General features: G+C 46.1%; 1 protein-coding gene across 1 annotated transcript; it reads left to right on the forward strand.

Annotated features, from left to right (window-relative positions):
• The first annotated feature begins 846 nt into the window (after window positions 1-846).
• On the forward strand, window positions 847-23,607 carry LOC108100778. Its single transcript, XM_017204817.1, has 9 exons — window positions 847-1,353; window positions 6,920-6,980; window positions 15,592-15,988; window positions 16,722-16,882; window positions 17,447-17,648; window positions 17,928-18,179; window positions 18,245-19,188; window positions 19,372-19,581; window positions 22,589-23,607. The coding sequence occupies exons 3-9, from the start codon at window positions 15,597-15,599 to the stop codon at window positions 22,864-22,866; spliced, it is 2,439 nt and encodes an 812-aa protein (XP_017060306.1). The 5' UTR covers window positions 847-1,353; window positions 6,920-6,980; window positions 15,592-15,596; the 3' UTR covers window positions 22,867-23,607.
• The last annotated feature ends 568 nt before the right edge of the window (window positions 23,608-24,175 follow it).

Here is a 24,175-nt window from a genome sequence, read left to right on the forward strand (position 1 = left end):
CATTTTTCGGTGGCCTTTTGTGTCGATTGTTCTGTGATCGTTGGTGTTTACATTGGATGAGCGGCGAATCGTTCAATTTATGAGCTTAACATGTTAATAACTCAATAGAAATGTTATCAAACTATTTGTTTATATACGCTGTCCGACAAAATGACTAACTTTCTTTGGCAGTTCCAGAGGCTGGGTGATCAATTGACTGCTGTTTTGATTTCCTTTTCGCTTCTGCAGTGCCTTTCTAATCAAGTTGACTTCGTTTTGGGTTCCTAATTCATTTAAACTGCAGCACTGGACAGCTTTTATGGAGCATAAAACGCACGACAGTGCCTGCTGACCACAAGACGAGAGAGTCCGAGGCAGCCCAGAAATAATATCATAATTTTCATGTACCAATAACTCGGCTAAGTGCGATCTCATGGGCAAAATTGATTTTTCCTCGGTTCTAATTCTCCAGCTCCTCCGCTCGTGAACTGATTTCAATTTAATTAATGATATTGAACGTCGTGTGTGCCCGTTTTGAACCCTCTCGGTTCTGCCGGCCGATTTGATAATCGAAATTATGAATGGACCGCGAGGGGACTCAATGAAACATGCCACATGTGCCCCAAAAGAGAGCAGTTGAAGCGAAGAGAGTCTGAGAAGAGCGTCTTCCCGAGTGAAATGCAAACAAAAGCCAGCACAAGCACAAGCACTCGCTTTTTCCCCGAAGAAACTACTCAAACTCCAAACGAGAGTTTGACTTTGAGTTTGAGTCTTTTGTGTTTGCGGCTCATTTCTTTGGCTTTCTTTGCCCAGCTGCTTTGTGTGCTGGCTTTCTTTTGAGCTCCGTGCTCGGCAGCAGTTTATAACGTTGGCCATTGTCAAGGCGAACGCACGCGAGCAGCGCAACAAAAGCAAGGGAAATAGCAGCAACATCAGCCAAGAAGAACTCAAACTCCTCCGAGAGCAACTTATATAACGACTGATTAGCCCAACGTTTACTTTAGTTATTCGGTCAACTCTCGACGGTCAAGTTCGCAGCGATCGCGACTTGCCTTCTGCAAACAAAAATAATCCACAAACCCGAACCGCGTTGCCAGGAATTTGTATCCGTGGCTTTGACAAGGAACAAGCTCAGTCAAGTGCAACATTCAATCCCCACCAAATGTGTAATGTGTGTAATCAGCAAACAGTGATCATTTACATACATGAATAAAACTCATCTCGAAAGTGAAGCGTGACTCAGCATCGATAGCCCAAAACACCAGGAGAACAAGACAATCCGAAAGGAAAGGATACTTTTCGGTCACTTCTGAAACTCACGACGCCGCATTCAAAGTCACAGTTACAGTTGCAGTTGCAAGTTGTTCTGGCCAAGTGAGTGTTTATTAACTTTTACCACACACATATAATGTGCAATGACAAGTCAAAAATCGGGAGGGCAGTGATCGGCAACAATTCTCCTTCTCGTTCCAACAATCTGCGCAGGAACCAACCTTGGGTCGATTGATTGCAAAACTTCCTCATTGAGCTCAAAGAAAATAATTCAAGTGTTTTTAGTGGGTGCTCACCTATCTTTGACTTAGAAATATTTTCCTGAAGTGTGTAAGCTGTTTGAAAAAGATGTCCCAAACCAAAATCATACATACATATTTCTTAATATTTATTATAATAATTAAAATCAATAATTATTTAAATCAAAATGCAGTGTTTTTAAAAACATTTTAAGCCAAATTGCAAAATTCTATTTGTACTTTCCTTTACAACTTAACTGCATAATTCTGAAACCAATTCTTCCTTTGAATTAGTCCCCATCAAAAAGAATGTAGCCAGATTGTAATGGTGATGGCATCCACAGCATTTGCATTAATTGGCAACAGATTCATTAAGTTTCGCAGCCTGGTGCTGTCTTTTATAGATCATCTAGACTCCCCATAATTAAAAGCGAACACAAGTCGGGCAATTAAAATAATTAAGGCCCGATGTGGTGTGAAATCCACAATGCAGCATGTCAGAGCAGAACCCGACCCGCATCCAACTAGTAGAAAAGATAAAAGAACAGGACTGCTACTCCGATAAAAGGCGATGATGATCTGGAGAGCAGCGGACAAAGCCCGGGCTAAAGCCAAGCAACCCGGAGACCACCGGCTGAAATGATCCATTGAATGTCAGCTACCGTGCTGGCTGGCTGGCTAGGGCTCCTAAACGAACCGCGGGGAGTTGGTATTTAAATTTGCCCGCAATAATTGCCCTGGCCATGACTGGGCTTGGAGTCGCTGGCTAGGAAGCTAGGAAGCTAGGGAGTTGCTGGGGAGTTGCTAGGGAGTTGGCATCATCACGATGACATGACAGTTACAACACAGCCTTCTTTCGCCTGACAGCTATTCATTTACGCAGCCTGCCAGTCGCCGTTGATTAGACGAAGCGTGCGCTTTAATTGCCGCCAAATGGGGGAAAAATAACGAAGGCCCAGGAAAAAGAGCATCTGCAGAGCCTTGGCCTTCGCCTTCGGCTTGGCAATTTGTCATGTGCATTTAATATTCGCCTGCATCTTGGCTTCCGTGGCTCGGAAAACAATTTGCGTTTGTTTGTCCAGCTTGTTTGTTGCAGTTAGCGTTGATTAGCCTCTGCAAAAAGTTCTCCCATTGCAATTACGGGCAAACAACATCAAATGCCACAACACCAGGTAGCCAGAGCAGCCAGCTGTGCCTTAGAGCCATCTAGCATCTAGAATCTAGCATCTAGCATCTAGCATCCAGCATCCAGCATCTTGCATCCAGCCACTCCCCACACACTTCGGTGTCAGCAAAGCAATTTCAAATGTCTGGCCATGCGGATTTTATGTGGGGACCCAGACCCACCGCATTTGGGCGTTCATTCTGCTGTGAAATTGATAGATTTAATTTGACATTTGGCGCAAGTCCGCGCTTTGGCTTTTGCTTTTGCATTTCGCTTCTAACTTCCAGGCCGGCAATATGCTTTTTCTGGTCCCTCCATTTTGTAATTTACTTTTGCGGCTGACAGCGGTCATCAATGGCTAATCAAGATGTCGTCGAGAAGAAATCGCGAAATGGATTCTAAGTAGCGAGATTGCGATTGTGCTGATTGTCAGGCAGAAAAACCGCTTCCGTTTCAGTTTAACCAGGAAAATTGATTGATGGACCGCCGCAAGAATTGTCAATTGCCGAGATATCTCTCCATCGCGACTTAGACTTACCTCAGCTTGCCATCTGAAAGCCTCATTTGGGTTAACAGTTTTGCTGTTTGGTTTCGGCGTGCCAAATTTCCATTTTTGTTTATTTGCGATTGTCAACTTCTGGGTCAGCTGGCTGTTTGGTCCGGCAATTAGCAGAACTTTATCCAACAATGGTCGGCCGATGGGAAGTAACATAACTGTTTGGATTACTTTGCATTCGGCTTTGGCCTGTGATTACCTCTTCTTCGTTTTTCGGCACCTTTTGGGGCTAATGCCGCTTGATTTTAAATGGGCTTTATGATAATTTATGCGCAAGATGGAAGAAATTAGGTTGAGAAATTATCGAAGGAAATTGGCGAATGATATCATCTGATGAGAGCAGCTTTCTACATCGCATTTCCCCCTTGAGACGATTATCTCGATGGCACAGTTTAGTACAGTTAATCCCACTATTTGACGGGGTTATACACCGACTTGATCATGTGAATTACACTTATTAAGTGAACGCCCTGTTCGATCGCCTGGAGATCGAAGCCAGATCTCTAGAGGCTAATAACACGGCAACAGCACAGCCTGTCCATCAATATGTTGGCTTGTATCGCACTTGATTCGCTTTCATTGGAACATGTCCAATTTGAAGACATGCAGTTTGGCTAATTCGTTCAGAAGTGCTGCCCGAAATAATTTGCGAGTGTGTGAAAGTATTTTGCTGCCGTTTTTGCTGCGGTAATATTTTAATTGAAATTTAATTGAAAAGTAAAAAGCTTTCGCATGCAGCACTGGCAGACGCCGGGGGGCTAAGATATCTGAGCCAAGTTCAGAGGCAGAGACATCGGACATTGACAATTGAGAGTTTCACTTTTCGCACACTCGAAATATCAATGAACCCGAAGTCAAGCCGAAAAAACAATGGCAGGAGTTGCCATCGCCTCCTGTTGCCTGAAGGCAATCCAAAAACCAAAAAGCAAAAAGCAAAAAGAGAAAAATGAACTCTAGGTGGGGATAAATGACACCGACTTTTGGGCAAACGATTTCAGTTTGAAGAAGCGGCCGCCGAAAATCAGCAAGAAATAATCGTTGAAGAATTTGACTTTCGCTTGCTTGGCTTCCTCGACCATAAATAAAAACGTCTTTCTCCCTCCGAAATCCTTGTGATTGTCGCCGATTAAATGCGCGAAAACGAAGCAGAGGAGGCTGAAAACGCTTTGGGTGCAACTCAAAACCATCTGGCACGACCGAGTGGCAATCGCCATCGCAATGCCAATGCCAATGCCAATGCCAACGCCAATGCCAATGCCAATGCCTAAGCCAAAGCCCAGGCGTTTGTATTTGCTTAAACTTTGACATTTGGCAGCTGGCTGTGGCCGATGGATATGTGGATGCAGAGCCGCATACGTATTTGTCTGTCTGCCGCCAATGATAATGGCAAAAAGAAAAGGCGCACGTCGGATGGAAGAAAAGTAAAAGCACGCCAAGGATCGCAGCCACGAGAATGGGACATCTGCTGGCCAAAGCGAAATTGAGTTACCACCAATTAGCCAGCATTCATTAAATTAATGAGTAATTGAATTGATCAGTGAAGTAAATGAAAAAAGATTTACTAGTTAGCATACCTACTAGGTGGTCACCGATAGGCAGTGCAATGATGATGCATGCATGAAATAAGAGACAAGACATTTAGCCCAGAACTCGAAAACCACTAACCAAATAGAATCTTACCCAGATCTAACCCTTGCTCAGTATCCAATAAGCGACCTCTAACCAAGGTCACTTCAAGACGAGAAGCGCCTCTTTAGAGCTAACCTCTGACTCACGGCGAGGACCTCCCTTCCCGAAACCTCCACTGAGTTTCTCCCGTCTGGGTTTCGCTTTCAAGACTTTCCGCGAAGCCAAACAAATTTAATGACAATAATCCAATAAACGTTAAAGTCTGGGGATCGTGACAAAAATCTTGGCTGGGTGCACAAAAGAAAGCGCCGCAGACCTCCAGACCCCGCAGACCTATAAGACCCCTTTTCCCTGGGAGTCGAAGAAACAGCCGGTGGATGCCATTGAGTGCTGTTAACATTTTGACATTGCTGCGTTTCAGTTCGGGAGTGTGGATATACTATATAAAGAAGACAAAAATTACATTAATAGGTTGGATTTCCAGAGTTAGTGGGTCTCTTTTTTTACCGGCTCGGGAACGTGCCTGGCATTTTGGGCATTTCCATTGTGCTGGCCATGCATGTCCGTCCGCCTTTATGAGCCAGCCAACCACGAGTTTTTCTTGCCGCTTCTACACCCATTCAATGGCATTTTTATTATTATTTCGTTGGCTTTTTCGGCTGACCTCAATAGAAAGTGTTACAGTTCAATGTCTGCGAGGCTGAGGCTTCCGCCTGCCGTACTTGTTCTTTGCCGCCGGCGGAAACCTTTTCTTGTCCCAAACTGCTGACGTCAGCGGCGAAGTTGGGCATCTAAGTGCCGGTCGAAAGTAAGAGTTGAGATCTGGCAGAAATCTCCAGTTGATTAGAATGCCCGGCACTCCATCATCAAGACAATTTGCATTTTAAAACTGCCAAAAGAAAGTGGCCGAAAGAAACGAGCATCGGGACCATCGGAGTCGGGCGCGTGCAGTGCATAGTTAATTGTGCAAATGTTTTCGGTTTGCTATTTGGCTGTTGGTAGTTGATAGTCGGTAGAATAGAGTGAAGATTGGCCGGGGAAATTCGTGCAAATTTACATCTTGAATGGTTACACAGTAACAAAAAATTAGTATAGAGGTAGGATTGAAAAAGTCCCAACCCAATGAGAGTATTGTTCTAAACGAAATAACACTTAGGTATCCATTTAAATGAATGTGAAGAATCAAACCTTTGAATTCTGCAAATGGCGCAGCTCCTTGTTGAGCTATTGCGCTTTTGGCCATCTTTAATTTCGTTAGCTATAAGCAAATTTGCACTGGCTCGGCTTGCAACCCCTGCCGCCTCCGACGACCAAACAAAAACCAAAACCGCGATCGTCGACTAGGTCAACTTTCGCTAGCATGGAATGCGAAATGCAGCAGCAGCAGCAGCGCAACTGCAGCAACTGCAGCAACGACAACCACTGCCACAACAACGACACTACTGCCATCCAATAATAAAGCAGAAGCTGAAGAAGAAGCTCTGGCTCCGGGGAAAAACCAAGTTCTCTGAGTGACTGAGACTCTGGCTAATAATACTTAGCGAGATCTTTGCTGCTGCCTGGTTGCCTGGTTGCTGGTTGCCTGGCCTGGCCTGGCCTGGCTTTTTTGCTTTTTGGCCCGGCCACGACGACGGCTCGGATTGCTTGGCTTCCTTCTTCTCTTCGCTTAAATAGTTGCAAATAAATTGTGTGGGTAGCGGTGGAAACTGGCAACAGCAAGTAAATTACTTCAATGTCACCTGCCGACGATTCAAACTCCAGATAAGCGCTCGACGTCAAGACGGATACACCATCCATCCGCTGGAGCAGCGATCTTCCTAAGTTTTCTCTCTTATAATGAAATTATCGCTGCATCTCATTGTTTGTTCGCCTCGTCTCGTCTCGCAGTGGTAAAAATTATTTATTTAGTCCTCGTTTTCACATTAAACGTTGTCACACTAAACTCAATTGCCGCCGATGCAGATGCAGATGCAGATGCCCAGATCTGTATCGCCCGTACTTTAAGTGGGTTTGTGGCTCAAAGCCGGGCCCATTGTTGTAGGCAAATATTTAACTAATTTGCATTCGTTTGCCTTTCAGATACAACGGCGACGGAAAGCCCGAACTGAGAGGATTGAAGACACGAGAGCAAACAGTTAAGGTATGTGCCAAATCAAATATGGCTAGAGGTTATGTCAAGTTCAGAGTGCCAGAGCCCCAGAATCGACAGCAGAGTGAGAATTCTATTTAAGAGCTGCCAGGATTCGTGTGTACTTTTGTAGGCCATTAAATTGCCACAATACACTAAATTTATGCATAGAAAAACTTCCCAGGAAGCTCAAATGTTCTAGAAACCATAACCATTTTAGTGAGAAGCGGAAGTGGGCTGTTATTTTTACAACGGGAAATATTTAAATATTCATTAAAATGAAGTGAGAATGATGAAACAGAACCATAAAACCCGAACCAGTGAGTTTAATGGGGGCCCAAGGTGGTGCCAGGGTGGTGCCAAGGTGCAGTCGAGAAAAGTGTAAAAGTGCAGTGCGGCACTTGTTCGGTCATAAAGTTCCATGTTCTATTCGAACCCCGTTCGCTGGAAGGCCGCTTATCCTATCGCCAGATGCGAGTCGTTATGGGTTTTAAATTAAAATTTAAATTTAAACTAGTCCATGCAGTTGTAAAGGAAGTGCGATTTAGTGCGTTCGCAGCAATAAAGTACCCCATTACACCGACTGCAATCAAAGTGTATCGTGATAGCTCACCACAAGGCCAACAAAGTGAAATTCGTTTAGGCCACACTCAGCCACTGCATTCCAGTGCATATCATCGACCCAGTTTCGGGTTCGCCGACTAAATAGCAAATAATTTGGCGTGGGCTGGGACCCCTCCACACATATACTTGTGTGTATATGTATTTGTATATGTATACGTATATTTCACCTGACTGACGTGCAGACACTGCATAAATTAGTTGTCTATATAAAGAATTAAGATCTGGTATAAGAATCAGGCAAGGCATAATTGTGCAATGAATATTGTTAGCCGAGAACAGAGAGGAGCCCAGTTGTCGTGGCTTCTTGCCGTTGAAGTTGCATGCCGTTGGCCTGTTCCACTTTTCAGATGCTTTCCTCGGCAGCTTTTTCGCGCTGCTGCCTATCGGCAGATAGGCACGCAGAGGACCAGCGGCTTTAATATTTATTGCGTTTTAAAGACGCATTCGAAATGGAAGCGACCACAATCGCGTAGCCGCAAATGGCAACTGTGCCCGGGCCATAAATCTTGGCCAGTGCAAATTATATAATGCGAGTCGTTCTATATATAAACGTGGCCAATTGGGCTACTGACTCTGTTTTTGGGGTTATTTATGGGTCCATAGAAGTGGCGATTCGCTTCCTTTCCCAAAAGGACTTGGTTTCTCTTCCTCTGGCAAACAGAAGTGGCAGAAACACCTGAACCGGAAGTCCAGCTGAGATGCTGAGAAGCTGAGAAGCTAAGAAGCTGATGCTGATGCTGAGATATTGATTCTGATTGCCCCGCAGCAGCGAGAGATCAGCGGCCATCGAATGTGTGTAATGATGGCTAATAAATCAAACGGAGAATTACCTGGAATTCTGCAGACAGTCCGCGGCGGCAGCGTTTGTCTGCCAGATTCTTCACCTGGCTTTTTGCTGCCTTCCTGTCTTGGCCAATTCCACTCGATGGATGCCAACAAATTAGCCCAGCGTCGGCAAGGCGAAATCATAAGGCTGCAAAGTGCAGTGGCCACTGGCCACTGGCCAGTCATTCGGTCCGTCAGTCTATCAATCAGTCAATCCATCTGGCAAACAAACAAATCCCATTCCCATTCCCATTCCAGCGCCAAGCTAAAATTGTCTTGCCTCTGTTTGCTTAGGCCCGTGTGTTTGAGCACAGAACTTGTTTGTTTCCCCGCGATGTTTGTTTGTTTGTTGTCTTAGCTGCCGTAAGCCGCTTTTAACCCTCGAGTGCCACATATTTAAGTGCCTGCCATTCATCCTTTGGTCCGCCTGTACCTGTTGTGCATACAGATCTTGTTGACAAACGACTGCGTGGAAAGGTATTTCAATCGCGACAAAGAGAATAAAAATAGTCATAATTTATGATTTCTAGTTGCACAAGTGCAGTACCCATTAGAAAAATTGGTAAAAGCCTCTTAATTAACAACGTAGCCTGTGTTTGGAGAAAACTAGGTGCTTCTCTTTGTAACTATAGTTTTACAGGCCATGAATTCGCAAATTTAACCTAAAGACAGCCAATCAAGTTTATAGCCCCATTTGTTCAACACCAATCAACAAAGCGCAAATCAAATGGAGTTGTTGTCCAAATATTTAGCGAGCAGCGTACATGTGTCGTTAGCTCATCAATTGTGTTATCTTTAATGGGTTAATTGAATTTGTCGCCAGCTTCGTTATGCATTTAAATTACACACTCCGTGTGCATCTTTTACGCCGAAACGCCAAATCGCCGAACCGCCGCTCGCAAATGGGTTAATGGCACATTCTAATCGGCCCAAACACATTGAGATACGGCTGAAAGTAGAGATCTTGGCCAGAGTTCTGGCTTTGGGTTTAGATATTTAGATGGCAGCCGTTTTCCAGCAGCCAGACGAGCAACAATGTGAACGCAAATTGGCTTAAATGCAAAAAGCGTCGACAATTAGCTGCGCGGTCGGTGGTTCAGTGGCAAAAGTGGCAAGGTGGCTCGCTGGCTCGTTGGCTCAGTGGTTCGGTGGCTGCATTCTCTGCTGTGGGTGGCTGTTGGCATATGCAGTTTACAGTTAGTTTGCGCCATGTTGACAGTTACGTGCGCCGACAGCTTCCACCTGCCAAGCGAACAAATGTTGCATAAATTAGCCAGCAAAACTGGAGCGGCCAATTCACATTGTTGGTTGTGGATGATGATGATGTTGATGCCACCATTCACAGCCTTTTGTACTTGCGTAATGCATTTTCACGCAATTTATAACCGTTTTTCCCCCGAATCTGGGTCACCAGGGGCAGCAGGAAGAGACCCCCAACAGGTGCAGCTCAAAAATTCTTGCAATTTGCATTTGATTGAGTCGTAAATTTGCAACGCACACATGCCTTGCCTGGTTTGGATGGCTGGTGGGTGAACAGTTAACTGGGCATAAATCATACGACTGTGGGAGGCCCGACCGCCGAGCGACCTGATTTCCAGGTCCAGTTTTCGAGCTCTCGATGATGATGATGCGACTTTGGCGTGCGCTTTTCAATTTGTTTAGATTTTTTACGGGTTGTTTTTCCTCTTGTCTCTCGCTCGTTTCCTTTTTCGGGCTTTGTCGGGATTTATGTTTGGCTGTCAGCGGTTTTCGGTTATGAATCTCTGCCCAAAAGAATTTCCCGAAAGAGAAAAGCCAACGAGGCACGTGCCGCTCGGCTCGAGCTTTCGAACTCAAAAACCACGCTTTTTCTGTTGTTTTTCGCCTGGCAGTTTCCATTTAATTTACGTCTGGCCGGCTTTCTTTCACTTCTGTGTGTTTCTTTGAGCCAGTTTGCTAGAATTTCTAATAGCCGGTTGCCAGAGCAACTAGCATTCATTATTGTTTGCTTTTAAACGTTTTTTTATTGACTCGAATTAGCGCTCAAGTAGAATTTGATGCCATCGGACAATGGAGCCGAAGAATGGCCAGGTGAAGGCCGGAATACCAGAATGTGGGCTGCTAGAAAGCGAAATGTACTTGGCCACACGTCCCAAAGAACTCTCTATTCTGCGGTCCCTTCTCGGACTCTTCGCCTGCACTACTGGCCATAAAGTTCTGTTTGTCACGTAGCTCAAATAAAATGTGTTTTTATGAGGCGATTAGTGGCAGCTGTAGTGCGAAGCCCAAAGCATATCAACGGCCGACAAAAAGTGAAAAGAATGTCAAGTGTTAATTGCCTGGCTTATGACCATAAAGTGCTCTCCAGTGCCGCCTGCTCTGATGAAGATTAAGTTGTAGCTGGAGACGTGCGTCTTCTTTCTATGGGCTTCCGAGAGCTTTCCAAGTGTTGTCAGGCTCCTTTGGTTGAGATATTGAAAACTGTGTGCAGCATAAATGTATGACCATTCCTGAGATGGTGAATTCTTAGAATTATCCTTGACTCATGACTATAGTTTTCGAAAATATATCTGTTTGGCTTTTGCACTCACTAAGCTGAAAGGTAAAAAAATCGATCTAACTAATTGCTTAGATGAAGATAGAGTTGTGCATGAAGATTCGTGCCACTTCCTTACGATTTCCTTAGTACCTTCTGGATGGTGCTCCCTGGCCAAGTTGTGTACTTGGGATGTTTATGGCTTATTAACGAGCTTAGATGGTCAGCCTGTACGGTGGAGGGTTTGAGATCCGTCAATCCAAGTGATCCACAGAATACACCATCGATCGCAACTGAAACTCGGCGCAACTCGCTAATCAAATCCAGCATTCTCCGGCCAGAAGAACGCTACCCGTAGATTTGCCTCCGCTTTCCATGCCAACTGTCGTTCTTCAGCCTTATCACGGGCATTTATCGAGAGGCTCTGGCAGCGAACTTGTTCTGTATCGCGCCGAGTTCCTTAAGCATTGCTGCGATACTTGTGCGAGAGCATTCTGAATGACATTATCTATAAACTAAACAACGCAATTTGCATTGCTAAATGGCCGGGGATATATGCCCAGATTCCGGGGGGGAACCGCCCCGCATGGGGCGGCCAGAACATAACTGAAATTCCTTTGCATGTCATGAGCATTTGTGCGGGGCTCCGTTACTCTGAATACTAGATGCTAGATGGAGTTCGCTGCGGTACGGTGTTCTGCGGCCGTGGCCATGTATTTATGCGCTCTAAACATTGTTAGTTATGCAACAGGCAGCAACCAGTCGGTCCCCTCCACTTATGCATCATGACGACAGCGGAGAACACAAAGAAGACGAAGACGAAGACGACCACGACCACGACAAGATCGGCAGCAATCATTGGCGGGCATCGATGATGGCAAGGCCTACATTTCAATGTCAGCCTGCCCAGTGCTACCAATCAAGTTGTTAACTATGCAAAAGCAGTAAATTGCGGAGCGGACAAAGCATCACCACCACTGCACCACTGCACCATCGCACCACTGCACCGCAATTGTTATGAACTGAACTTAAACAACAATCAGCCAAGTGCCGTTAAATGAATGCGACATTGTTCTGCAGTTGCAGAGCTCCGAGCTGAGCTGAGCTGAGCTGAGCCATATTAATTTGCGGCCTTAAGTTAAGGCTAAAATATTTGCATAATAAACGCCAACGCCTCGGCAAAAGCCGGCTGTTTATCTCCGGTTACCTCTGCCCATCGGCCAAAAGCGCATTCTCATCGTCAAACCATTCTGATTCCCCTTTTATTGGAGGCAGTTGGGGTGGCGGTGCTGAGCCGCCGCAGTCGCTCACCTCGTACATTTCCGAAAAGTAATGGCCCGGCCAACAGTGATAATTTATCACTGGCCAGCAGCCGGACATGCTCGAGCCGAGCTCAACGGTACTTGCCGGCCAACACAATGTCTGTTTAGGCCCGTTCTTCGGTCTCCGGTCCGAAGTCTCCTGCAGACACTGCACTGAATCGCCATTGTGCACCGGTCTCAATTTGTGCGCTCTCGGCCAGCACAATCAAATTGATATTTGCTGCTATATTTAGTTTATGATAAAGCCGCCTCGGCGACTCCAGTGCTAATATGCTGCTTCCTTCTGGTCGAGAGCACTCATTCCCCGACAGGCCACATTTATTATGCATGCTCAGGCTGGAGTAGCAGAGTTGCAAGCCTGCAGTCAGGTATTCTCCTACTTTTTACCGAGAAAGTGTTGTTTTTTTATGGCTGCAAAGTCAATTAGCATTTGGCATTTAGTTGGCATAAATTCAAATCGAACGATTGAAAATTTTATGCCTTCTGTGGGAACCGCATACGAAACTAGAGAAATTTTCATTGAATATATTGGACGTGGATGCTGGCTGACCTTTCGGTCGGCAAGTAAAGCAAATCGAATTCAATTTAAACGTTTTCAATTAGATTTTCATCGGCAAATGAGTTCGTCTTTTGTTTTCACTTGCGAGAGAGCCAGACGGGGCGAAAAGCCATTAGCAAATTGTAATGGAAACTCTGTAGGCCGCAATCCGAGCAATACGCATATGGTTAGTTCGTTTCTCAAGTCCATTGTTTATGGGCCGAGGAAGAATTTTACTAGGAAGCAACTGCGAATGGCCGGGTCTCGGTCTCACCTAATAACTATCCAAATTGTATCTCTCTCCGATTGAAATCGCTGAGTAGTTTACATGATTGATGGATGGAAAAACCGCTTCCAGCTTCTCGGCGGCGGCTTGTTAACGTTCAATTAGTGAAATTGATAGACATATCTGAACTCGGCGAGGGAAAACCATCAGCCGTTGAATCAAAACTCGAAAAACAGAATGGAAAAAATGGGAAAACAAAGGAACGTTTGGCTGGCCACAAATTACAGCAGCGGGTTAATTAAAATGTAGCTGCATTTTCGGAGGTTCTCGGTTACGCTCGCATGGGAATTCTAAGTGCTTTGCAACCACAGAACGTTTTTCCCTTTTCCCTTTTCCGAATCCCGAATTTCGAACCAACCGCATGCCACACACACGCACATTTACCGTTCTTCTGGGGTTTGGGCCATTCTTCTCTTGCCTTTTCTGTCCACTTTGGTCAATGGCTCATTACATTTGTGGGTTAGCAGGTGAAACTGAACCGAATCGAAAGAAAAACCCAGGGGAAGGGCCAGAGGAAAGCCGAAAAGCCAGAGATAAGAATGGGTCTGAAGCCAAACTTTATGTTTCAGCCCGCGGTGGCTTATTAAAAGCGCGTTGCGTTGTCTGCCGAGGCCTATAATTAGCATAAATTCATTCATACAACTAATTGCAAGTGGAAGTGAGCGTTCCGTAATGAGTTCGCCTCTGGTTCCTTCTCCTCTCCATCTTTTTTTGCCGTTCAATCGAGCAGAAGACTGGTGAGCGCCACCGCGATGATCGAGGGGTTCCAGCCACATATTGTTTTTAGTGCAGTGTCTTAAAGCATGTTATTAACATTAACGGTTCTTTCTCTCCACTCTTGTTTGGCTTTCGTAATTTATGTGTGAGCCATTGTTGCAGGCGAAGGAGGCTGTTCGAGGTGTGGGCGTGGCCCTGGTTTTGCATGCAACCCACCTGCCGGCTAACCCCTGCTCATAATTAATTATGTAACTAACGAAACATTAAACAAGTGCCCAGTGCCAGTGCCAGTGAGAGAGCCCAGCCAAAAGTAAAATACATGAAAATCCGAACGAAAATCTTTCTCACGCAGCCGCTTATTAACCGCTAAATCTTCTTCGTGGTCTCTCCGGCAAAATAATGAGCCACACTTTAGATTATCTCACAGGTGGCTTAGCAGTGCGAATCTCTGTTTTCCGACGGCTCTGCCTTTTTTATGGCCAGTCAGTGAAACTCACTTTTTACGCTCTTGTCGGCGATCGACAGTCGAAACGCATAAAAATATTTAACAGCCCGAAAATGCCTTTTGCTTGTCTTCTTTTGTGAATGGGGGATAGAGCTGTAATTCACTTTCACGCCAAAAAGCGGGAAATAGCAGTTAGTCTGTTATTCGCAAAAAGAAGAAACTTTAGATCTGAGATTCGCCAGCTGTAAAGTGTTAATTGTTTAGCGCTTTTGAAGCGAGATTACATAACTGGGTTTGCAAATTGCTATGACAGAAGCAAGAAACCATAACGACAGTATGTTTATTTTCGGTTTGATATGTCCATGACTTTTAAAAAAGTGTGCATAAAGCGCTGTAATTAAAAAAGCAGATATAGCAAGTAGGCAAAATAATAAAAAGAGGTTTGTTCAACTCTGAGTTCAACAGACACTCTTCAGTACCGAATTCTACTTAAAAGTTGAATGATATATCGTAGGTTAATACACTTAAGTCACCCTTGGTATATTCAGAGTGGTTTTCAATAACTAGAATCCATGCGTTTCCCTGCAAGGTTTTAGACCCTATATAGTAAGATAGATATTCCCTGAATTTATTATGTAGTTAACGAAACCAGGGTTCAAATTTCATGTGTATTAATATTAATTATCACACCTGACCGAGAGCACCTACATAGTTTGTGTATCTGGAACATTGCACACCCATACTTACTAGGCGAAGACTGGGCCCATGGGGCTCTGGTCTCTGGGGTTTCCGGGGTCCATGGGGTCTCCCAGGTTTTCCCCAGCATGGTGCCACCTACGCCAGATTTCATCCAGACTCCCCCATCCGCACCCCCAAAATATTTCCCAGGCGGCGGCGTTTCACACATAAAACATCGGCCCACTGAGGGCCTGAGCAATGTTTTTGTTTTGTTCTGATTGTCGGTGGTGCAACTGCTGTGTATGCACAATGGAAAGAGCAGGGAAGGCTGTAAGCGCAGCTGTAGCTTTAATTAAACGCTGCGAACACACAGCGAACAAGCAGGCAATTAAAGCTCGAACATAGAAGGCCACGGAATACCATGAAATACCATCGAAGACACAGAGTTCCGTTCCGTTTTCATTCCTGGGCGAGCAAAGCCCCCGTGGAGGAGACTCCCTGCTCTCTAGCACTAACGCCAAACTAATAAGGTGCACACCAGGAATTACATAAACTGCGCGTAATGTGGAATTAGTTGCCTAATTAACATTAAGCCATCTCCCCGGGGCGACCACTCGGAGGCCCACAATTGCCAGGTGCCCGTACTCACACCGTATAACCATTTCAATTGCAGACAAAATGTTTCTACGCCGCTGCACCTTTCTGCTGCTGATCTGCCTAATTGCGAGTGACGCCGCCAGCGCCGCACGCAAAACAAAGCGTCCTGTCAAGCCGGTCAAGCAGACCAATCCGCGCACCAATGTGACGCCCTCGCCGCCGGCAGTCGCCCCACCTGGCAGCTCCACTCCCGCCAGCGCCAACAGCCCCACCAGCAGCAGCACCACGGAAGGAAGCGGAGACCAGGAGGCAGCCACCCTGGGATCTGGGGCTCCAGCTGGCCCCGCCGAGCTGCCCAAGCCCCTGGCCACGCCCATCGAGTCTCAGCCGGAGGCCAAGACAGACAAGGCACCGGTCGTCCTCCAGGAGGAGGAGTGCGATCCAGACATGATTGGATTCGAGATCATTACCGGGTGAGTGGAACAAACAGCAGTCACAGCACTTATTAGTCTCTTGGGGTATTAAAATGCAGGAACAGGATAGGAATATATTTCTAAATCAATCTAAAATAGACAAAGCAATTTTCCAGAGAACATTGCATAACCCAGTAAAGTTCAGACTGGTTCAGCACCTTTGGAAACTATCGCAAGCCATAAAGGGTTTCACTCAACCCAAAACTTACGCAACCGCCGGCATTATAGAAACCTGATTATATTTTATGGCCACTTGTTATTTTCACTTTTCTTTTCTTCTAAAATTTCAATTTTTGAGCGACAACACAATGGACTTGCCGCAGGTACACAAGTTTTTAATGAAATGCAAACCAACATCTGGGCCAATTAACATTTCCCTAAGAAGAAAAGAGACTAGATAACGGTGAACCCACAAAGGGAACCACCAGCACCACCACGGTGGAGCACTGCCTGCTGGCATATGCAAATGTGTGGTTTCCGTAGGAGCGAAGCTGTACGCTGGTTAAAAACGTGACTAATTCCATGACATTCGATGACACCGCGCGCCGCAAGTTCGTTGCCTGAGTCTTTTGTTTGGTCTGCCTATAATAAAGGCCTCTTATCGTGGAATGTCCGATCACTTTCGTTTTCGTTTGCTTGGGGAATCTATAGTATAAGCCGCTCCGCGGACCATAAATCATTCGGTTATCTAGATTCCGATCTCATTTATAAATCATCTTTCCGCGCTCTTCAGATACGTGCTTTCGGCCCCCTCGAAAATGCTGGACACTCTGCCGGGAACTCTGATGCTCACCGACTGCCTGGAGGCCTGCCAAAATAACGAGTCCTGCAGCGCTGTCAACTACGAAACCGGATTGTGTGTGCTGTTCAAGACGACCGCCGATAAATTGCCAGGTGAGTTAGAAAGTGTGAGAATTCCGAACGGCTGCGCTTGCGCTGTTTTACTATATACTTCTTTTTTGTGCCAAAGAAAGCTCGATAATTCAGGCGACTCAGTCGTTCATTCATTCATTTACTCAATTACTGAGTTCTAGTTCATGCAGGTTCGCTGCGGCTTCGGTTGCCGTGGCCCGGGGGAATAAATCACCCGCGTGTCCGCGAAAAACACAAATAAATAAAGCGAACCTGCACACGCCTCTTGCTTTTACGCACGACGCGGTTTTTGGCGCGGCCTGCAAACTAGATTTCTGGCCATTCTGCAAACTGGCTTTTGGCACAGTAACGCATAATTTCCGCAGCCTTCCCCGGTCGAATCTCGAATCTCGAGTGTCGATGCAGTTGTCGTGGTTTCAGCTGACTCAGCTCCGAAAGGCTGCGGCTGCTGTCCGTTTCTCAACGCCTGTTACTTCGCAGTGAAGGGGCGTGTGCGTAAACGCATCTAATACGCACAACACCGTTGCCTTTCCCGCTTTTCCCGCTTTTTCACCACTTTTCATTTCTCATTTTCTGCGTTTTCAGGTTCACTTTCGCGCTCGCAGTTTCCGGTTTTCACCATCTACGCACAGAAATCGTGTTTGGGCGTCCGTCCTTGCTCGAAGGCCTGGTGCATCGATCGCGTTCAAGGTTACCGCCTCCCGGAGCACGTCAAATCTAGTCAGACGGTTCTGTCGCGGCGCGACTGTTTGGAACTCTGCCTGGGCGAGACCGAGTTCACTTGCCGGTGAGTGTTAGGTCTTTTTGGCCAGGAACTGTAGCTAGGAACTAGCGTTTGGTACTATCAGTGCTTGTACAAACGCAGTAATTATAAGTAATGCGATGTTAATACTTTATTACTTCGAGCGGCTTAACTTGCTCCGTTTGCTCTGGTTCAAACTTGCGACTCTCTCCTAATGTCTCTCCGTACCGCTTGCTTTCTTCCACTACCTCCGCCTCCGCCTCCGCCTGCGACACTCGCTTTCCTCCCTTCACTCTTCCATCCTCTACCGCTCAATTCCCGCAGATCGGCCAACTACTACCGCCACTCGGGACTCTGTGAGCTGTCCGACATGGACCGCATAACCCTTTCCGCGGGGGGCAGTGTGGAGCCCTACGACGGAGCCGACTACCTGGAGAACAACTGCGCCGAGGAGCCGAGCAAGCTGTGCGAGTTTAAGCGCATTTCGGGCAAGATCCTGAAGACTGTGGACTCGGTTTACCAGGACATCAACACGATCGATGAGTGCCGCGACCTTTGCCTCAACTCTCCATACAGGTAAAGTACACTTGAGGCGAAAACTGTTTCCTCCTCTCACAGAGACTCTAATTAACCCCGGTCAGGTGCCACTCGTACGATTATAACGACACTGGGGACATGGTCTGCCGACTGTCGCACCACAGCCGCGCCACCCTGACCGACGTTATGGATCCCTACTTGGACGTTCCCGAGGCAGCCACCTACGAACTGTCCGCCTGCTACAACGTGTCCATCGAGTGCCGTTCGGGGGAGATGATCACCAAGATCCGCACCTCGAAGCTCTTCGACGGCAAGGTGTACGCGAAGGGCGCTCCCAAGTCCTGCGCCGTGAACGTGAACAACTCCCTGGAGTTCGACTTCCGCATGGGCTACAACGACCTGGAGTGCAACGTGCGCCAGAGTGCGTACGGCAGGTACATGAACGACATTGTGATCCAGCACCACGACATGATCGTCACCTCCTCGGATCTCGGATTAGCCGTGTCCTGCCAGTACGACCTGACCAACAAGACTGTGCTGAACGACGTGGACCTGGGCGTAACTGGGGAGATCGAGTCCTCGCTGAGCGAAGAGATCACCATTGACTCGCCCAACGTGATCATGAAGATCACCTCGCGGGATGGCAGCGACATGAAGAGGATCGCCGAGGTCGGGGATCCGCTGGCCCTGCGCTTCGAGATCGTGGAGCCCAACAGCCCGTACGAGATCTTCGTGAGGGAGCTGGTCGCCATGGACGGCTCGGACAGCGCCGAGATAACGCTGATCGATGCTAATGGCTGCCCCACCGACCAATACATCATGGGCACCATCCAGAAGCTGGCGCACAACCGCAAGGTGCTGCTCTCGCAGTTCGACGCCTTCAAGTTCCCCTCCAGCGAAGTGGTGCAGTTCCGCGCCCTGGTAACGCCCTGCATTCCGCGCTGCGAACCCGTGATTTGCGACAGCGAGGATGGCGCCAGTGGAGAGCTCAAGTCCCTGGTCTCCTACGGACGCAAGAAGCGATCGGTGCTGAATGGAACTGACGGAGGTGAGTACTTACCTATCTCTAAAGCAGAGCGACCCTGTTTCACAAACTGAACTATTGAGTCCAGTTTTATATTTAAATGGATCTTTATAGAAAATATGAACTTTCACATCTTCTTAGTTTTACGATATGATACCACATTCTTCCTATCATTCCCACTGAGCATTCTCTCTCCTTTATTTTTAGCTGAATTCTCGCTCAGCACACGCCATCGACGCGATGTGGGCCCCGTGGATGATAACATACTGCTCATGCAGTCCATACAAATCACAGACAAGTTCGGCTTCCAGCCAGAGGACGGCACCACCACCCATGGAAATGACAGCGGCTCCGGTCCCCACGAGAAGGCCTATGCGGGCGTGGTCCAGGACAAGCTCACTTGCCTTAATGGCTACGGTAAGTTGGAAACTTCGTTCGGGGCTCTGTGAAAATGCCCAATCAAGCACAAATCAAAGCCAGCTCGATTTGCATAGACAAGAAGGAGCTCTCCTGCTGCTTCCTGGACGACATCGTGTCCTCCGCGCGTCGTGAGGCGCTCAGCTTGTTCTTGGCTCGCTAATTTTGATAATGAATCAATTTTTCATCATTGCCGTCTGGAGCAGGGGCCCTAAATTAGGTTCTCGGTTGTCCAGAACGTGTTCTGTGTTATGATGTTGGCTGGCTGTTCTCGGTGTCTCTGCTGGCTCACGACCAGGTCACTAGTTCATCCGAAGCTGTGCAGCAGGATTCTGCACGCCTCGTTTTCGTGCGGCGCGAAAATCTTTCTGCACAGTTGGCTGTCCATCCAGATGGCTGCTGGGTTTTCTGTGCTTCCGAGACAGCCAGCCAGCCCCATCTCCCATGTGTCACTGCTTTTGTGGAGCAATTGCCAAGCCGCGTTGAAGCGTTAAATTGACAGCTCGTTAGACAGATGAAACTCCACTGGACCACCAGACAGACCAGGCGTACATTTCTGAGGTAATTACGCGCTGCATTTCAAGGCAGATCAGAGGCGAGCAAACCGAAGCAATTAGAGCAACGGTTCTACCAGCGCCTAAGCTCATTTGCCGCACACATTGCTCTAAAAACACCTGGCCAACTTGGATATGCGTGTGCACCCGGGAGGAGATGGGACCCAGCCTTCATCTTCGGCATGCAGAGCGGCAATTTAACGCCGCATCAACAGCACCCTGTAATTTGTCAAAGTTTATGAGCGTTTTACATTTCTCGCCGATATTTATTCAGAAATGAATCTCTCTCATTATTTGAATCATTTTAATGGACACTTCACCTGAGTTCAGCACTCTAATATCTGGTATTAGTTTAAGAAGAATCGCCAGCAAGATGCCCTCTTATACGCAGATACGCTGGAACATAATTTCTAATATTTTCCTAATAGCACACGAAGTGATTCAAAATCAATTTACCATTGATCGTAAGCGCTTTAATGCAAAAAGATGCAACCATTTATCTGCACGATAACATTTTCATTCTCTTTTGCTCATTCCTTTTATAGGTTTTTCACGAGCATTAAAGCTCGCAAAGTTATTTAATTATTGACATTGATGAACAAACAGCGCTTGCCAGCAAGCGTTCTTTTTGTTTATGTACTTTCTTTCTTTATTGATCTATGAACAAGCATCGCCAAATGCTAATTTACATTCGTTACTAATCGCTAATAAATTATCTCAGACACCTGATCCAAAACCATATGAATATGTGTGTTAGTACTCTTAATAACCAGTTGCTCCTGCCAGTCGTTAAAAAAATACATTAAGCCTGATTAAGTTTCTCTGGAAACCACACTTCGGTTTATTTAATGACATACAACTGTTGATGCCCAGTTTATGTTCTGAAGCGATTTTGAATATGAGCATATACGTCGGTTTCTTTAATCATTTTAATGGTTCCATTACGGCCCAGATTTATCCTATTCACCCAAATGCACATGGCTTCGGTTTAAACGTTTGCACTCCGGCATTGTAAATTAATCTTTTAGATTTTATAGCGTTTTTAACTTTAGTTTGGAATATTTCTGCGGAAACCTAACTTCACTTTCGTTGCCTTGCAAGTTTTCCCAGCACTTTGCTTGGCTCTTTGTTCTGGCTCGGGATTCATCAAATTATTTACCATTTTGTGGGCGCCTCAACGCGGCTTTTCCCCCCTGAGACTCCCACAACGGCATAACCGTTTATAGTAATTGTTATAATTTTGTATATTTTCGTTGTTCCCTCTTTGTAACTGTTATTGTGGTCTTCTTGTTGAGATGAAAAACCGGAGTCAAATACTCGTACATAAATAAAAGTCTCAAGTGCGTGCACTTTGTTATTGAAACTCATTCAAGTCATGGCCGTGATGATAATAATGACGATGTTGGGGCTCTCGGTGAGTTTGTTGATTTGTTTTTCGGCTCTCTTTTTATGGTCATTTGAGGAACAAACAACCACAACACAACATGGTTACGAAGTAATCTCTGATAGGCATCTGGCATGTCGTCGTCGCTGTTGCTCTTAAATTCTGAATTCGTGAACTGGACAAAAACAGCCGGAGCAACAACGCATGCAAGTTGAGCACTGCAGCTCGACTTTGACTTTGACTTTGACTTTGGCGGCACTTTCACCCGATTTCTACCGGCTTCTTCGGCATTTCGAATTTCCTCCTTCGAGGTCCGCTGGCTTATTTATGTGGCATGTTGCACTCTTAAGAACCCCAGCAACCAGCCAGCAACATGCGATGTCTAAGGTAAAGAAAGTGAAGCCAAGAGAGTCCGAAACCCAGACCGAAACCCAGGTCCGTGCCGAAATATGCAACTCATGCATTAAATTGTCGCTGTTTTATCTCTCATTGTTTTTGTTTATCTTCAACTTGTTGCTGTCAAACTTGGTCACTTGGTCACTCTGCGTCTTGGTGCCCTGGAGCTGTATTCTTCGCTCTTTTCACTCCTCTGGTTTTGTTGCAGTTCACTGCTAAGTGGGTCAAGTGGCGCCCACTTTTGTTTTCTGTGATAACCAAACCGAGCTGGGGTCACTTCTGGCTTCTATTCTTTGTCTTCCGCCCATTGGAGCGATTTTATCGAGAGTTTCGCTGGGTCTGCAACCCGTTTCCATTGAAACTCTTCGAACTAGATCGATTTCTCGAGATAATCCCCTTTATTTATGGCGATAAGAGGCGGACTTCCCTTTTTAAATTGGTTAAAAACACAATGTGGAGCAAAATTCTGGTTTGAAAGGCTAGGGCTAAAAATAATTCAATAAAAGACTACCTCATATGTGTGACAACAATGTAATTAAGCTGTGAGTAGAAAGTGGCTAGGGTTAGGTCACTGGCTAAAAGGCATTACAATGTCTAGAAAATATTATTCACCCCCAGTTTATTGGAAACCCCCCAGTTGAATCTTTTTAATCCGGGCATCTCGTTTCTCTAGGACTGATCATGGCCGGAGCCCTCTTCCTGCTGGCCCAGCTGAGCATCTTCGGTATCTGGAAGACCGTGCAGCGCCGAACCGGCAAGGAGCGCTACCTGTACCAGCACGAGCCCACGCCCACCATCACCTACGGAGCGCCCACCATGCTGTACGGCCCGCCACCGAACACCTCCGCCGGCTCCTCGTCCTCGGGAGCGTCCTACGGGGGCAGCGCCAAGGACACGCTGAGCAAACTGTACGACAGCGGCATAAACGGGCGCTACGGACAGCAGTTCTAGGGGAGATCTGGTGGCTCTCTCGCACTTAGCTGGGAACAAACGCAATATGCCTCGAAAGCTTCAAAAGATTCGATGAGACTTGAATAGAAAATATTCGCCAAGCAGCGACAAACATGAAAATCATTGAAAACCCTAGATTAATTCAAGCCTAGACTAAGCCTACGAATAGTTTACACTTAGAGTACTGACTCATTTTTTTTAACGATACGAATATCATTCAAGAATGCGCGCTTTTAAATGCCTTGGAAATCGAGGTTCCAGCATTTATAATCTGCGCATTGCCGAGAACGAACGGAAAATCAACCCGCTAAATTCCAATTAGTTAAGAGCTAAAATCTCTCTAGCGAATGTTAGGATAATTATTTATTAGTGAGAAATCTGCTTCAATGTCCTCGAGCGAATTGCATTTATAAACTATTATACTATTTATTATAATCTATAACGCTGCTCACATTTTCCCACAAAGTTTGCCAAATAATTTTGTATCAAAATGTTTTGCGCCAGGCTTCTGTGCAAGGCGGCATTTCAAAGTTTCCGAGGCGCCACGAGCGAAACCCTAACCGTAACTATTTACGCAAGGCGGTGCTAATTATTAGAGGTTTCCGAGTGACTTAGCTTAATCTCGAAGAGAGGATTTGAAAAAGAAAAACAAAAATTGAATAAACGAATTGTACTGATTAAGTAATGCAATAAACTCTACGCCTAAAGAAAATCATATATAAATAAATGTCTAAAAATAAATCTGCTTGGCTCTTTAATTGGTCAAAAAGGCGCATGCCGAGAACCGACTGAATTAGTAGATTAATTACGGTGGCTAGGTGGGCATGTCGAAATCTATTAACGCTTTGAACAAATGAATCCGAAAACCCCTTTGCTTACTATATCCCACACCTTTAGCCATTAACATTCGACTGACGAAACTTGGGGAGCCGCTTGGCCAAATTGTTTGTCAAGATGAAAGACAACAGAAGGAATTATGATAATTTCACGGCACTTTGAGCAGCTAAAACAGATGTGGCATATGAGGAGTATCTTTCAGTTGGGGGCCGTCCGACAGAAGTGTTAATCAAATTATGAGGCGGCATAGCAACTAGCTTAACCAGGCGTGTTACGACCTCTTTAACGCTCCAGCTACGCACGCCAGTATCCCATTCTCGATTCTTGACTCGAGCCTTATAATGTGGCGAAACACATCAAAAATTCTGTGCCACTGAAGGCGTCGATTAATCATGATCCCGATGAAATTGAAATGTGCGAAAAACCGAGTATCGTTCAAGACGTGTGCCGCCTTTCTGAATGAAGACATCGT

Source organism: Drosophila ficusphila, unplaced genomic scaffold (genome assembly GCF_018152265.1).
Source record: "Drosophila ficusphila isolate 14025-0441.05 unplaced genomic scaffold, ASM1815226v1 contig_791, whole genome shotgun sequence".
Lineage (NCBI taxonomy): Eukaryota > Metazoa > Arthropoda > Insecta > Diptera > Drosophilidae > Drosophila > Drosophila ficusphila.

Excerpts from the sequence above, each read along its gene's own strand:
- LOC108100778 (XM_017204817.1), top strand. The coding sequence starts at position 15,597 with ATGTTTCTACGCCGCTGCACCTTTCTGCTGCTGATCTGCCTAATTGCG. Across the intron at positions 19,189-19,371 it reads GCTGAATGGAACTGACGGAG|CTGAATTCTCGCTCAGCACA; the intron begins GTGAGTACTTAC and ends CTTTATTTTTAG. Across the intron at positions 19,582-22,588 it reads CACTTGCCTTAATGGCTACG|GACTGATCATGGCCGGAGCC; the intron begins GTAAGTTGGAAA and ends TCGTTTCTCTAG.